Source organism: Plectropomus leopardus, chromosome 9, assembly GCF_008729295.1.
Source record: "Plectropomus leopardus isolate mb chromosome 9, YSFRI_Pleo_2.0, whole genome shotgun sequence".
NCBI classification, from domain to species: domain Eukaryota; kingdom Metazoa; phylum Chordata; class Actinopteri; order Perciformes; family Serranidae; genus Plectropomus; species Plectropomus leopardus.
In genome coordinates this window covers 28,738,759-28,754,550 of record NC_056471.1, presented here as the reverse complement: position 1 = coordinate 28,754,550, position 15,792 = coordinate 28,738,759, and the positions used below count along the sequence as shown (strand labels likewise).

The following is a 15,792-nucleotide window of genomic DNA, read 5'->3' as shown; positions in this document are numbered from 1 at the left end:
CAACTTTCAACCTGCAGGCCATATCTGGCCCCAAGATGGGGTGCCTGTTGGCCCCCAAACCATTTTCTAAAAGTAAAGTGATTCACACTCCGGTGCCAGAGTACATACTGCAACAAAATAGATCTTTTTTACCAAAAAAAGTGCCAGTGGAGGATCCCCCCGAACCCTGACAGAGGTCCTATCTAAGCCAATAATGTGCTAAAATATGAGAAATGTCCTAAAATCCCAGAAATGTTTTAAAATCAGAGAAAAGTCCTAAAATCCTAGAAATGTTTTAAAATCAGAGAAATGTCCAAAAATCTGAGAAACATTCTCAAGTCCTAGAAATGTCCTAAAATCTGAGAAATGTCCTAAAATCCTAGAAATGTCCTGAGACACTATACGGGGCTGCTGCAAGTAGGCCCTGGCCTCCTGCCATTTTGCCAAAGTGGCCCCCAAGCAAAGCAAGTCCCTGCTTAAGACGTACACTAGACTCCTGCAGCGGGTGTGGAACTCGCAAACCCACAAATAGTGTGCATAACAGGTGAAAATACATTTTTGGTATCGGTAAAAAAATTAATTAGAAGGGCTGTGGATGCAATCTTCGATATTCATCTTCACAGGCATAATTTAACTGCTTTTGGAGCAGCTCACCAGCACATAATTTAAAAAATGTACAGCTGCTGTTTAATGCTGGTGCTGTGGCACGATTAATGAGGGTGCCAGCTGTGCAAAAAATACCTATGATTTTGGAGGTGTGAGTGTGACTAATGAGCTGTAATGCGTTGTTGACAAGGTGGAAACATTCATCCCAAGAAAACCTCTAACTTCCTGCTCCCAGGAAGCATCCTGATGGGATGCCTGAACCACCTCAACTGGCCTCTTTTGACGCAAAGGGACAGAAGCCCTCCTCCAAGCTCCCTCTGGATTTCTGAGCTCCTTACCCAATCTCTAAGGCTGAGCCCAGAGAAAACACATTTTGCCCACTAGAATGCGATCTTATTCTTTTGCTTACTACCAAAAGCTCATGACCATATGTGAGGGTTGAGATGTAGATGGTACAGTAAATCAAGAGCTTTGCCTTTTGGCTCAGCTTCCTCTTCACCCCGATAGTCTGTTGCAGTCCGTGCATCAAGTCACCTGACGCTGGATGTCAGGATCCTTGTTTGAGGATATGTTGTCTATCTAAAGCCTCATTCCCATTGCTCAAAAAACCCGCCAATACCCACTAATATCTGGCTTTTTAATATGATTACGTACAATCGGCATTCACACTGAGGTCAAATGACTCTGCAGAAGACACAAGTTTTTATCGGCATTGATGGAAATACATCATCTGGGCAGCACGCTAATTTCAGCTCCTAAACTAAATAGACACAATGACGCACTGTCACTCAGTACTGTCTGTCTCCTCCTAAGCAGCGCTAAAACACTGATCCAAATGAGTCTGCACCGAGTTTGAAAGAGAGATTGAATAAGTAAGAGATGTAGAAAGAGAAAAGACCACTGAAACGTTTTCAAAGACCTCTGTTCCTGCTGCTGTCTGCTGTTCACCTGCGTGTTCATGACGTCACAGGGACACACCAACAAGACATCACACACTAACACACGCCTGCTGACAGAAAGGCACTCGCTCTCCAGCAGTGAATTCAGTGGCAGTGGGAATAAAGCCAAACACTCATATTTAGCAGGTTTACCCGTGTTTAAAAAACCTGTGTGCACACACTGATTTTGGTGGGAAAGGGGTAAGTGCCCAACAGAGCTGGTAAACTGCAGATTTTGGCATGAGGTCAAACAGCGCATGGTCTTATAAAAGCTTGTAAAAGTAGAAACAATGAATTACCACAGTTCTCCTCGTCCGCCTGATTTCCACAGTCATCGATGCCATTGCAATGCAGGAGCTGAGGGAGACACACGGTCAGGTTGCCACAGGGGAAATATCCAAGGGGACACGATGCCTTCTCCTCTGTGACATTGAGTGCTGTAAACAAAGCAGAATATTCAAGAATATGATTATGCATGTACCTTTTCTGCCACTTGTCTTCTTTAGAGATGTATTGAAAGCCCTTGTCAAAGATTTTAGTTAACAAGTGGAGTATGTGCATCTCATTAAGGAAACTTTTCAAATCCCATGTTAAAGGGCTCCATCAGTGCTTCAGGGAGCTTTTGTGCGATCCATGATGAGTTCGCTCAACAGTGTTGTATGGCTACTGTTGTACTCTATGACACGTGTAAATCATGCAGATACAAAAACAAACAGCACAGAGTGACAAATGTGGGGAAACTAAGACAGACCACATATGAAGACGGAGGATGAAATTTTTCATTTCCTCATCTCACGCTGTCTTGATTATTAACATTCCTTATTCATGTGCTGTACTGAGTCTGCCTTATCATGCCTCTGGTCAGGAGACAGGACAATGACGAGACAGCTGCAAATTACACCTTAGACTTATCTGGAGTCCCTGCACTGGAATTTGGGATTCTGCTCATTATCTAGGCAGCACTGAACGGTCTGGCTTCAAGCTACATTTTTGATTTATTATGTCATTATGTCTCAACAAGACCTCTTGCATTTTCTCACCTTCTGTCCCTAATTAAGAACCAAAGGCAACCGTGTCTTCTCCTTATCAAAATGAAGTCAGTGGAAAAAAACTTAGCTAGTTCATTGAAGGACCACTCGAAGCTGGCTCCAAAGCAGAGTAAATCCACTATGATCATAGCAGCATAGGATGAGTGGCCTGACAGAGCAGAAGCTTAGTTTGCGGAGGAGATGAATTCTTCTGGTTTTGCACTCTGCTAACTTGAATGAGGAAAAAAACGACATATTCTTGCAACTCCTCTGGACTTTCCAAATGTTATTGGATCGAATGGATCAAATTCTGGCAGGGAAACACTTTTGCTGTGGTTGTGGCGCTCAAAACATGCATCCACTGATTTACAGATGTCTCTTTTGCCATGTAAGTCCATGGGTCTTTTTTGGCTGCCGAGCATCATAATTACACTTTTACACTTCCTAGGGGCTTGGCAGTCCACAAATCAATTTACATCATGGTATCTACATCCAATGTTCGTATATACTATGGTCTTATCCCATGGCCCTTTGCTTTAAAATGAATTTTTCATCTTTGTAAACTCTGTTTTATGTGTTTGATAAGAGTAAATATGATGATTACTTTCTGAAAATACACCAAACATACCACTTCATATACATGCATTTGGCTTTCAAGCATATTGAAGTGGCATTGAGAAGCTCAGGATGCTTCAGTACACACAGAGCTAGTTAATGACATATTTTCAAGTTAATTACATTACACTGATAATTGTAATTATAATTATACCACCTCATCATTTCATGAGCACCAGTCTCTGATTAGAAGGCTTACATCTGTCTGTCTATAGAGTCTATAGTCTCTGTCTATAGTGGAACATCAGATTAAACTGTGTAAAGAAAAAGTGTTGCTGGTTTTATTATGAGTTTGACTCCTAGTATTTTGCACAAACAAATATTTTAACTTTGTATACAAAATTTATTCAAAGATAATAAACAATTCATCTCTTTTTCTGGTGAATAAATTCCTGTCGAATAATCAGGGTTCCCACACAGCCCACGTTTCATGGGCAAATTGACTTTTCAAGGGCCGATAAGAAAATATAATGATCACTCACAACAAATAACAAAATTCACAACTGTATGGTATACTTTACTCTCAGTGTTAATTATTGTGCAAACATTAAGCAGAAACTTTTTCCCATCTCTAATAGTTGGTTATGTTTATTGAAATATGTGGAAGGCTATCCTTGGAAGAGTATTGTAACAATAATTTCATTTAATGCAACAAATTTCCTTGACTTTTTTCAACCATTTCAATATTTTTTGCTAATTCCATGAATTCTGAAGGCATGAAAAAAGACTTCATGACTATTCCAAGTTTTCCATGACCACAGGAACTCTTGATAATTCAAGAATTCAGTGTCCCATTAAATCACAATCCTGTTTTTTGTAGTGTTTACTTGTGCCTCCAGTTATGCTATTTTATGCTTGACAGAGTGCCACAGGAAGTTAGCATCACCCTGGTTCCCTCGTCAAAAAGTCTATAGGATTTTTCCATTGGATTCTGGATTCTCACAACTTAACGTTGCTACCACAATGAGACCGTAAAGCGACGCAGTGTGATGACGTTCTGCAGTCTCTTTTAGTCATTTGTTAACAACCATTTTTTCAAGACACATAAAAGCTTAAGTTCAAGAGTGGTGTATTTAATTTTTCAATGTTTTATATCATACAACAAAAGTTCCTTAAGCTTGTTTTAACAACAGACTTCATTCAGGCGAAAAAAGGGAACCAGAGGTGCTGAAATGCAAAGTTATTTCCGGGTTTTAGGACTCCGTCTTGTATACACAGTTTACATGCATTAATAAATGCATTGACAAATCCTCAGTGGCTTCAGCTTGTGCAGAATGCAGTTGCTCAAATTTTAATTGGGACAAATTGTAGGTCACATATCACCCCAATTTCCGCAGCTCTCTACTAGTTGTCAGTTAACTATGGGACTGATTTTTAGAGTCTTGCAATAACTTTTAAGGCCTAATATAGTTTGGGCCCCAGTTAACCGAGCTTCTCACTCCCTGTGCTCCAAGTTGTAACCTGAGATCCTCAACCTTCGCTAGTTGTCCCTATAGGTCACGGCTGGTAACCAAACACGTGCGACTCTGGAATTCTCTGCCTGAGGAGATCACGATTATTATTTCTTTGTTGCCTGATTTGTAACTTTTGAGTTTAATTGCTTTTGTACTGTTTTGCCTCTTTGCCCGGTATTTGTCTTAGTTTGTAGCACACTTTGTTTATATAAGTGCTTTAGAATACAGTTATTTATATCATACTACTATAAAGCTTTGTAAAAGCATTTATAAAGCACCAGCATTTGGTCAATCTGTTCTTTTTTTGCCATGTTTAAAACAAAGCTTTATTTTTCGGCAAAATCTGAGACAATGATTGCCTTGAATACTGTCTGTCGAACTGATTTTTATACTGATGGATTTTGATGCATTGAGTTGATTTTTGTGATTTAATGTTCACATCACGGGTCTTTTATGTATTGTGTTTTTTTATGTGGTGAAATGTTTACATTTATGGACTTTTATGTATTTTTCTGTTTTAGGTAGTTTAGGCTACTTACTGTTCTGTCTTTTTTGTTTTGTTTTGTTTGTTTGTTTACCTGGCCAGGGACAACAGATGTAAATAAGCTGCTGGCTAACTCTTGTGCAATTGCTTTTCATTGCGCCCTGTCCCTGTGGAAAAAAAATAAATAAATAAAATTGTCTGTCAAAAACATTGCATTTTGGCGTATTTCCATACTAATATTAATATTGCATCTTGCGTTTGTAGGCAATCATACAGATTAGATGCAACAACATCACTAATTTTAGGCAACCAACAGCCACCATCATTTTAGTCTTTCAAAATGAAGTCTGCCAGTTTGAACATCTTGTTTACTGGAAAACACATGAAACACTGACAAATCGTTTTACACTTTTGTTTATTTGAGAGAGAGCTTTTGGTGATACCCTCGTGTTTCTGAGTTCCTACTAATAACAGATCAAATATTTGTTGTTATATCAACACCAGATACTTTCAGCAACATCACCGAATAATTTAAAGATTTTGGGGGGCATTTCAAGCCCTCAAGGCAGTGGAGAAATGACATTCAACAAAAGGTCCCTGACTAGACTCAAACTGAGGATGCTGCTGTTAAAACCACGAGTATCCTTGGGTAAACTACAACATTTGCTCTTTTTAAAAAAATTTTGTTGTCAAAAACATCGATTTCTTTCTGAAGGCAATCTCTCAGTATCAAGACCCAAAGACTTTTTACTACATAAACTGTGATATAAGCAGAGAAACGACACATGTCTTCAGACACACTTCATTTTGGATTATTGTAGCATGTTGGCTCACAGTCATTTCAGCTGATTATATTTATCATTCATCCATGTGTTGAACAGCACAGTCATCACTTCAGCTGTGCTACATAATGAACACTCAGCATGATCACGCATGACTCAAAGCAAAATAGATGATTACATGAAGAAAGAAAATACTTTCTGCTTTATTATCTATCCTGTCCAAGGAAAGCAGTGTTACTGTTTTGATTTACTTATTATTGGTTTGGGAATACTGAACTTCTTCAGTCTAAAGTAGATGGTACAGTGTTGATGATTTTAAAATAACTTGCAAGTTTGCAAAAATAAAGTGCAAACAGCAGATCTGAAAGTCCATATTTACAAATCTGAAAATCTGCTTTAGCCACTGCAGCTACATCTACGAGTTTTGTGATTATGTTACATTTTTCATGAACAGTCCTTCTTGATTGACAGCCAGAAATGAAAACTGTCACTACTGATGTCCTCACCTACAGTTAAAAAGTGGAATGGACCTCATATGACTTTGGATATCTGGCATATGCTTGGGCTGTATCCTCCTGACAGTATTTTTGTAAGATGTGAGCTGCTTGTGATAGAAGAAATGTACCTTATTGTTTATGTACCGTATTGTTTTTCTATGTCAATAACGTACTTAGAATAATAAATAGACATGAAATCAGCTATTCGAGTACTTGCTTCTTGGGTAGATATTTGGTTTTCAATTTAGACATTTGGATATTCTTTTTTTTTTGTGTTTTTGCCGAGGACGAATGACGATTCAGTGTTTGTAATACTGCTGTTGCACCTGTCACAAACACAGTGATAGGAATTATCATTTTACCCAAAAGTTCTTTATGGGTTTATTGGCTGAGTCCAGCCATTTCTGTGTCGGCGTGAGCAGCACGAGAATGTAAACACCCCGCAGCACACTGCGAACGGAGCTCTGTCCTGCAGCACAGAGCAGCTGAATTGCAATATCTTCCATAATGTGGACGCTTATCATTTTAGAGGCACACACGCGCGCGCACACACACACACACACACACACACACACACACACACACACACACACACACACACACACACACACACACACACACAAACACACAAATACTAACTAATTGTTGACTGGAAGCTTTAAGTTCACAAAAAAACATCAAGACTTCCGGTCTGAGACGAGCTGCGTGCCTCAAAATAAAAGCACCAGTGGTTCTATTTTGACTTGTGTCATTATCACAATACTTTATTTATCTTCATTATAACATCATTTTATTTAACTTTATTATAACAATATTTTACTGTATGAGAGAGGCTGCTTTATTTGACTTTACAGTAACTGTACTGTAGTTATTAAATGTTGTATTTTAGTAGTTAACAGTATTTTAGATGAGATTTAAAAATAATGAGATATATTTCATGTATCACGATATAGCCTCAAAATATTACAACATTTTAGCACCCAGCTCAGGCACACTGTAATACCTTGTTACTGTCCAAGCCTAATTTAGGGAGAAATTGGTCCCTGCTTACAGTAAGTGGTAAAGCAGAGTTATAACTTCAATATTGTGATAACTTGAAGATGAACAACTATTTACAACTAGTTTTAATGCCTGAGAACCTATTTTTGGTATTAACAACAAGTTTTCTGTATTTTGAATTTGAAGTCACATAACACCAATTTTTAGTAAAAATAGTAATAATAAACACCATTTCTCTTTCTTACAAAGAAAATTTACAACTAACCAAGGCAGAAAAATAACTGTACATTTTTATGTAGATAAGCTTTATTTGTTTGTATGTGCACTGAACACTTATATGATGTTTTATTAAAACACGAGAGATTTTCATCCATTATTGGCTTAGTTTTGCAGCTGATGCATCATAATACAGCGATGAGGTTTCAGTTAAGTGCTGCCACTTAACTGTGAAAATCCAACATGTCATACACAAGAGGCGCACTAATAAATTACACCATGGCAACTCTGTCTGCGAGCTAGATGGAGAGGATGTTTCAAAATGTCTGTTTTCCAAAACAAATCACAAAGAAATCATAACTCCCAGGGGAATAAATATGTAAATTAATGGCAAATATGAAATTGGTTTAGAGCCACACATCCTCTGATCTGTGCGATGTATGATGGATGCCTGTCCCTACATCACCAGGAGAAATGATTTCAGTCGAAAGAACTCCATCTCAGAGTATGATTCTTCATGTTTCAAATAATACACAAGGAAACAGTTGACATTTTTCTAATTAATGAAGAGAGGTAGCAAAAATCAACAGCTCTGACAAAAATATTTCATCATTAACAAAACAGTTTGCAGCTGACAAGAAATAATGAAGAGGGTCCAACAGTGTGATATGAATCATCTCCCTGGGTCCCAATTGTAACACATCCTTAATCAAGCTTGTCAATCAAAGTTTAACATTTACAGCATAACAGTGTCAGGAAATACTGACAAAGAAATCCACTCTCAACCACCCACTGGGCTTTGCCAGACTTAAAGAAGATGGCCTTTAATACAACTAGGCTGTCTCTGCTGTAGAAAGAAGCAAATACTTTTGAATTGGTGCTACATGACCAGAGAAAATGGAGAAAAAGGATGCTTTTGCACTAGAGGTAGAAAACCTACAACTACCGAAATGTAATGCACCACAGAAGACCAATAAAGGCTCCTCCTGGCAGGTGACGTAATGCAAACTCGTACATTTGGGGAGCAATGGGGAGCGGGCTGGCAAGAAACGGTCTTGTATTAACAGGAAGCCAAAACACATTTCTCACAACACTTGAGGCAAGAAATATGCAACTTAGTAACAGAATTGTGTATTTGATCAGCGCTGCTTAGTTCAGGGTTACAGTAACATCATTTTTATTTTCATTCCATCAGCACTGCCTACTTTTACCATGATTGAATTTGAGAGACAGAGAGGGCTGAGCCTTTCTCTTGATGCATTTCTATACATTTTATGCTACACTCATGACGTACTTTGCATCCATTTGTGTTATCTGAGTTTTGCCAGGAGAGGAGGACGGATATTTAGGCACTAGTTAGATTGAGGAAAGTTTACTGCAGTTCATTTAAACATACTACTCACATTGTTTTGATACAAAGCCGGTTATAAATCAGTGAAATATCCCTTTTAGGGAGACACAAGAGAACATGAAGCTATTAGATGAGACATATTAGTCTTGCATCACTGTGCAGCGTTTCACAGTTCTAGTTTTACACACAAATGAAAAATGTTCTAGTAAGTCCAGTACAGATTACACGTACATACACGTTACACGTTTTTTTTCATCAGTTACACCGTGTCAGTGTTACTATGACAATGTTACACATGTACTGTAGAGATTTATATGCTATTTGCAGTTCAATATTATTTAAATTTTATGTAAGGTCAACCCGATCTTGTTCCGAGGTTGTCAAATACTGACGCATTGTTGTGCCCCTCAGCGTGGGATATCAGCCTGCTCTCACCCAAAACTCGTCAAATAGCGCTGCTATGTCAGTGCTGTCAGCGTATGAACTTGACGCCAAAAGCCACCTTCCACGTCCAACCAGAATGCAGCTGGATGGACTCAGATGATGAATGCTTGCCTATAGAACCATTAGCATTGTTATATGCTCGCGGATGGCTGATGGCCCCAGGCGCGTCCACATGCAATGCCCACGGGATAGCGTCAGGTGATAATGCTGCCGGTATCCACATAATATAAAAACTGTGACTGTGCTTACTGGAAAAACGGGGAGGAGGACGGGTCCCACAGGCAACTGACTTTGGTGCGGGCCTCCGGAGGAACTGCAGTTTCGAACACTTCCGTGTTGGCTTTATTTTTTCAGCAACACAGGTTTAGAAACACTAAGGGGTGCCCTGTGCATCACTATAAGATGCTGAGGGGTGTCACAAAGCATCTGTATTTGACAACTTGGGAATTAAAATGGGCTGCAGACAGACGTATTATGTCCAGACAGGAAAAGTCCAATATATATTTAAAATAAACCGCCTGACACACCAAGCTGACATCTGACTATCGGGTGCTGTTAGGCCATTGGCTTCATGTTTCAGGTCTTGTACTGTTGGGTCTATGCCGTTATAGAAATCTTATTGAATGCTTTAGGTCTTTGGTAAAATATTGCACTTAAACACACTGCAAAGACCACAGCTGAAGGACAGCTAACTGCTTACAGGCATTTATATTGTCCACCTGTATAAGAGGAAACATGTACACATTATCTGTATTCATAGAAAAAAAAAAAAAAAAAAAATTAAAGCATAAAGGACAAACAACTCTTCTGCTACACGTCATTGTCCTCATGGAAAAACTTTCTTGGCCTTCATCACATTGAGGATCAGCCATAAATATTTAACATTTTTATGCCACCGGTTATCTAACGTTAATAGAATATGAAATAAGAATCTGTCTGATAAAAAAACTCAGTCTGTCACTGTAAGGTTAGATTGTCTATTGTCTAAAATTATGGGAGGAAGCACACAAAATCAGTGTAAAGAATGATTTGTTGGGCTGGACAGCTAAGGTTTGCCCTCTCTCACTGACTGCTTCAGTACACTGAGTCAACCAAACAGGAGCTGATAAGGACTGACTAGAGCAGAGGTGTCAAACTCATTTTAGTTCATGGACCGCATACAGCCCGATATGATCTCAAGTGGGCTGTACCAGTAAAACATTACATAATAACTTATAAATAGCACCTCAGAAATGTTCCCTTTCTTTCAGTGTAAAGAAGTACAGATATATTCTGAAAACATTCATCCATTTACATCAAAGATGAAAAACAGTCAGATGTCTTAAAGGGATAGTTAACATAAAAATGAAAATTCAGTCATTACCTACTCGCCCTCATGCTGATGGAAAGTCAGGTGAAGTTTTTTAGTCCACAAAACACAGCTGGAGGTTCAAGGCAAAAAGGTATTGCACTCATCTCCTAAATAAGTGAAGCAAATGGTGACCAGAATTCAAGAGTTTAAAAAAAATACATAATAAAACCACAAAATGTCTCAATACTGCTTGTAATCCAAGTGTCCTGAAGCCCCAACATGCCAAATTGTTTTGAAAAATGTCACTGGAGTCATGTTTTTAGCCTTGTTGTAACCTGTAGCTCCAAGTGTGGGACACCATTTTTTTTAAACATTTGAATCCTGGTCACCATTTACTTCGACTATTTGGGAGATGAGTGCGACACCTTTTCCCCGTGAAACTCCGACAGTGTATTATGGACAATAAAACTTCACTCAACTTTCCATTGACATGAGGGTGAGTAGATGATGACTGAATTTTCATGTATAGGTTAACTATCCCTTAAAGAAAAATAAGTGCAATTTCAACATTAATGTCTCAGTTTTTCCACAGTCAGACAGTCTGCTACTCACTGTCATTACATGTACATTTTTCAGTACATCTCCACTCCTGTGTAGTAATCCTGGCTTCACCACACTTAACTAAAGCAGAAGCTACTGAGGAAGCAGGTTAAGTTATCCCCTGCCTAACAAACAGTTTACAAATTAAAAATTTAGGATAGGATTCGATCACATTGTTTAAGATAGAAGTCTGATCCAGATTCTTTTGTACTCGAGCTGCTGGTTGAAAATATTTTGCAGAATGTTCAGCATCTTAAACTATGACCACAGTAATATTGATTGTTTTTCAGAGAACTGTATTGTGGTCAGAGTAAAAAGCCTCTGAGGCAACATTTCACAGTTTAACCTGCTGAAACTTGGCACCTCTTAGCATTCACAAGTGCGTCAATATTAGATGTGAAAAGGCATCAAGTGGGCCAAAGTGGACCCTTTTGTAGGCTAACTGGTTGTATGTTTGACCGTAAGTTGAATTTAGAGACTTTTTAAAGACCTTTTTAATACCATTTTTAATGAAATTTAAGACCAAACTAATATATATACAATAAACAATATATATACACACCAAAAGAAAAAAAATATTGCACTAGCTTTACAAATAGCACAGTGATGTCAGTTCAAAATGAACAGTAAGGTAGAATGACAATGATGATACTCACTGTGTTTACCGCTTTACGCCCAAAAAAATAAACTAATGATGGCTAAAGTAATGCCTCAGCTTAATGATTCAGACTCATTGCATGACTGAAGTGTGTAAAAGGGGCAGAAATAGGGGCATTTTGAGCATACAGGTGTTGCATCAAAGTGTCCAAAAGTGTTTCTCTCCTTTTAAAATGCTGTTTCCTGCAGCGTAAATGCCAGCAATTCTTGTGGTGACCCATCCAATCTGAATTTATGATATTATTTTTTCTTTTTCTCTTCTTATTGATTTTACACCAGTATTATGGACAATTAACAATGACATACCTAAGATGTCAGAGTGCACCGGTCTCCAATTGGCATACAAACATTAAGAACATGCCAAATCTTCTGACTTGTACACTTATCTCGAAGTCTATAAACCCATACCAACCCTTTCCAAATCCTACCTGCTAATTACAGGAAAAAAAGAAAGAAGTAATCATTAGGAATTAGTAAAAAAATGAAGAAGAAAAACAAATATGTTTGACAGGATGTAGGATTTCCTTTCGGTGGCTATTGTGTGAAGGGGAAAGAGTGCTTTCACATGAAAGATCTCGGTAATAGAGTTGTAAAGGCCAGAAGAGGGCACTTTATCAAAGGGCAGGTCAGTGCTGCAGGCGGTGGAGACACCACACATCAGGTGAATTTGAACAGGACCAGAACATATGAGTATGATTAGCGGGCAACTGTATGGACCCATTACAAATATCACTGGTATCTGGAAAAAAAATGAGAACCTTGACTTTAAGATGATATAATAGTTTTAAAGGACATGCAGCCACGCTGTTGACCCCCCCCCCTGGAATAGATCAAAAAGGTGATGGTTAGCCAGAGAGACTAAATGATGGGGTACTGAGTGTAAAGAGTCCAAGAGATCTTCAGGGCATTACTCTGAGGAGTGGCCTTGACTGTGACAACTTAAAAGAAACTCCTTCACATTCAGTTTTCACATGGCAGCAGCACAAAGCAAGGTGATTTTTAAAAACTTTTTCTACACAGATTTTGGTTGCATGGTTCTAGCTAATGCAAGCAGTCGTAAAACAGATTCCTGCCTTGACCTTGCAGCACTATCATTAGTGCATAAGAAGAATGCACAAAGCTGCAGTGGTCTGCAGTCAAACTGAAGCATGCCCTTATCACTTAAGATCTGATCAGGCTCTAATGTTCCAAAAAAAAAACATTGGTAAACCATGATTCATCTTTGTGCAAGATTTGAAACCATATCCTTTGTTTTCAAATAGTAGATCTTTCTATGGAGTTGTGCACATTTTAGTGTTACTTTGGAGAAAAAGCCCCTGTAGGATACTAGAGAAATACAATTTACTGAGCTTTAGGAATTTTATATTATTTTCATATAATATAATATTATTACACTCACTACACTACAATTACTACACTCTGCGACTTTGTCTATACTCACTCAGTAAGTTCTATTACATCCTCTAAATTATCTTCAGTGCGAGAGTGTAACACACCACTTCGTCACAATGCATTTAGGCTTTTTCTGTAAAAGCTATAAATCAGTGGAACACTACCAGACGGTGTGAGGAGCTGCAGCTCTATCAGGATGTTCAAAACCACCTTAAAAAGACAAGCATTTGCTTGTAACATGCTATTGTGTGTAGCTTTTTATTCTGCTTTGTGAGTGATGTGCTTTTTGTGTAGCTTTATTGTCTATCATGTGTCTTCAACGTTGTGTCACTTTATATAATGCGCTATTGTGTGCATTGTTTTTCTTTTGTGTGTCTTTGTTTTTATTCTTCTTATATAACTTTATATTACCATCAACGTGCTGTGTATTTGTTCTGACTTGCTGCAGATGCGAATTAGCTCAAAAGATATTATCTGGTACGGTGCATCAAATGGTAACATTTATATTTTACTGCTCATGGTCTCTTTTAAATAAAATAATTTAAAAAAAAAAACAGTTAAAATGCCAAAGCTTGATTGATGAGGGCAAAAAGCACACACAACTGCTCCTCTGAACTAAAGGCAATAGTGTGAACTGACAAGCTCTTGGTAAGGCTCCCGACCAGCAAGCATAACGCTGTCAGTTTGGATTCAGTGTGTGGAAACCTGTAGCCCCCCAGGCTTCATACTGACCTGCAACCAATGCAGGATGCACACAGAGCTACTGGTCAGTGACTGATAACAGCTCACACATTTACTGCTACAATAGTGATGAATGCAGCATTTAAATGCTCATGCAGTGGCTTTGAAAAAGGCTTCTGAGAGGCAAGAAATCTGCTACTGATATGAGATCCACCACACCACCAAGCAAACTTAAAAACGGGGGAAAGACACAAAATTGCATTTAAATCCACGGGAACAATAACTGATAATATCTCATATCTTTGCATCGTGTGAGGTGCCTCCCACTGATATCTATTCAACCCTCTCCATTTCCATATAATTCAACTATATCCAGTCAGTTATCGCATAGTGGGTGGCAAAACTGCTGCAGCTCCCTGATGTTTTAAAACCAATACAAAGGAACATACATCAGAAATGTGATTCAGAGATGTCCTGCTGACAGTGACATCCACTTCAACACAAAAAAAATCTTTATCAATCAATCCTAAACTCATTCTTAAAGTAAACATCCGCTCTTTCTCTCACACACCGGTGCAGATTTCAAAAACTCGCTACTTCTTTGGAACCAACTGGTTAGAAATTGTGTGCAATCTGAGCACATTTCACCGAGGATAGCTCAGATGGTGAAAGCCAAAGATCGAAGCTTCTACGACTTCCTAAATCCATCAAAAAAGTGAAGTGTCTGAACTTACCCGACACTCCATACGCGAAGATCACAGCCACATAAACCTGCATGGTCTCTCTTGGAAGTTTTTGTGAAAATCGCGCCGGTGTAGTTATACAGGAAGCAGCGATATTATCCAAGTTGGGAACCTGCGCGTGAAAAATCACCAAAAGTTTATGCGCGTGCTGATGTGTGACAAAAACATGCAGAGGAGAAGCTAGAGTGACTGCAATCGCTTGGCAAGGTCGAGTCGCTCTGAAGCCAGTCCGACAGTGAGAGGGAGATTTAATGAATCAGTTGCCATCGTGTGACGCACGAGCAGCGGCAGCACAGGTGCAGCGCGCGCAGAGGGGCGGGAGTAAGAGAGAGAGAGAGAGAGAGAGAGAGGGGGGGGGGGGCGAAAGACAATGGGATTCTGCAAAAAACAGACGTCAAGGCTCTGAAGAACACATGTTGAAACTGCAGTTCATCAGTTGCTCTGCGGATTTGCATTCATTACGTGCCTCTTGTCTCCAGGTGCACGTGATATATAAAAGCACGCCTCCCTCTGTGGGCCTGTGATGGGGGTCAAAGGACTGATGCATTCCAGAGCATGCCAAACAGTCTCTTCAATTGCCTGAGACAAAGAGTAAAACAAACCTGGCATGATTACCTGAGAGATTCCCTTCTGGGCTTTTCATTTTTAATCATCAGCAGAGAAAAGTCCAGAGGATTTCGTCTGTTTGTGTTCACATAAAAGACTTGCTTGCAGGCAGGAGTTTTGTTTGACAGTCAGGGGGAATCATGCCTGAAATCTGATTCCTAGTGCTTGTTGCCTCATCTTATCTATTTTTTCTGTGCGCACATCTATCCTCTCAGCCACCATATAAAGCCTAAAGTCAATTTAAGTGCATTCCAGCAGAAGAAAGTGAAGATTTCTGTGTGAAGAGTTTTAAAGCTGCATCAATAGTACCAGTGGGTCAAAAGATCCCTCTATAGTGCATTTTTTGTTTTGGTTTTACAACGTGCAACTTCATTGTCTTGGTTCACTCTCTCTACTGTAATGTCATTTCCAGATGCAGTAAGCAGCTGT

The 15,792-nt window shown here is 39.0% G+C and overlaps 1 protein-coding gene across 1 annotated transcript in view; it reads right to left on the bottom strand.

The window, feature by feature from the left end:
- Positions 1–15,400, bottom strand: part of rxfp1 (relaxin family peptide receptor 1) — a 71,045-nt gene extending 55,645 nt beyond the window's left edge. Inside the window, exons 1-3 of the mRNA XM_042492897.1 lie at positions 15,360–15,400; positions 14,749–14,975; positions 1,823–1,960 (exon numbers count right to left, since the gene is read on the bottom strand). Coding sequence (XP_042348831.1) covers positions 1,823–1,960; positions 14,749–14,975; positions 15,360–15,400 — 406 coding nt within the window. The remainder of the gene's footprint in view (positions 1–1,822; positions 1,961–14,748; positions 14,976–15,359) is intronic.
- Between the last annotated feature and the right edge of the window lie 392 nt (positions 15,401–15,792).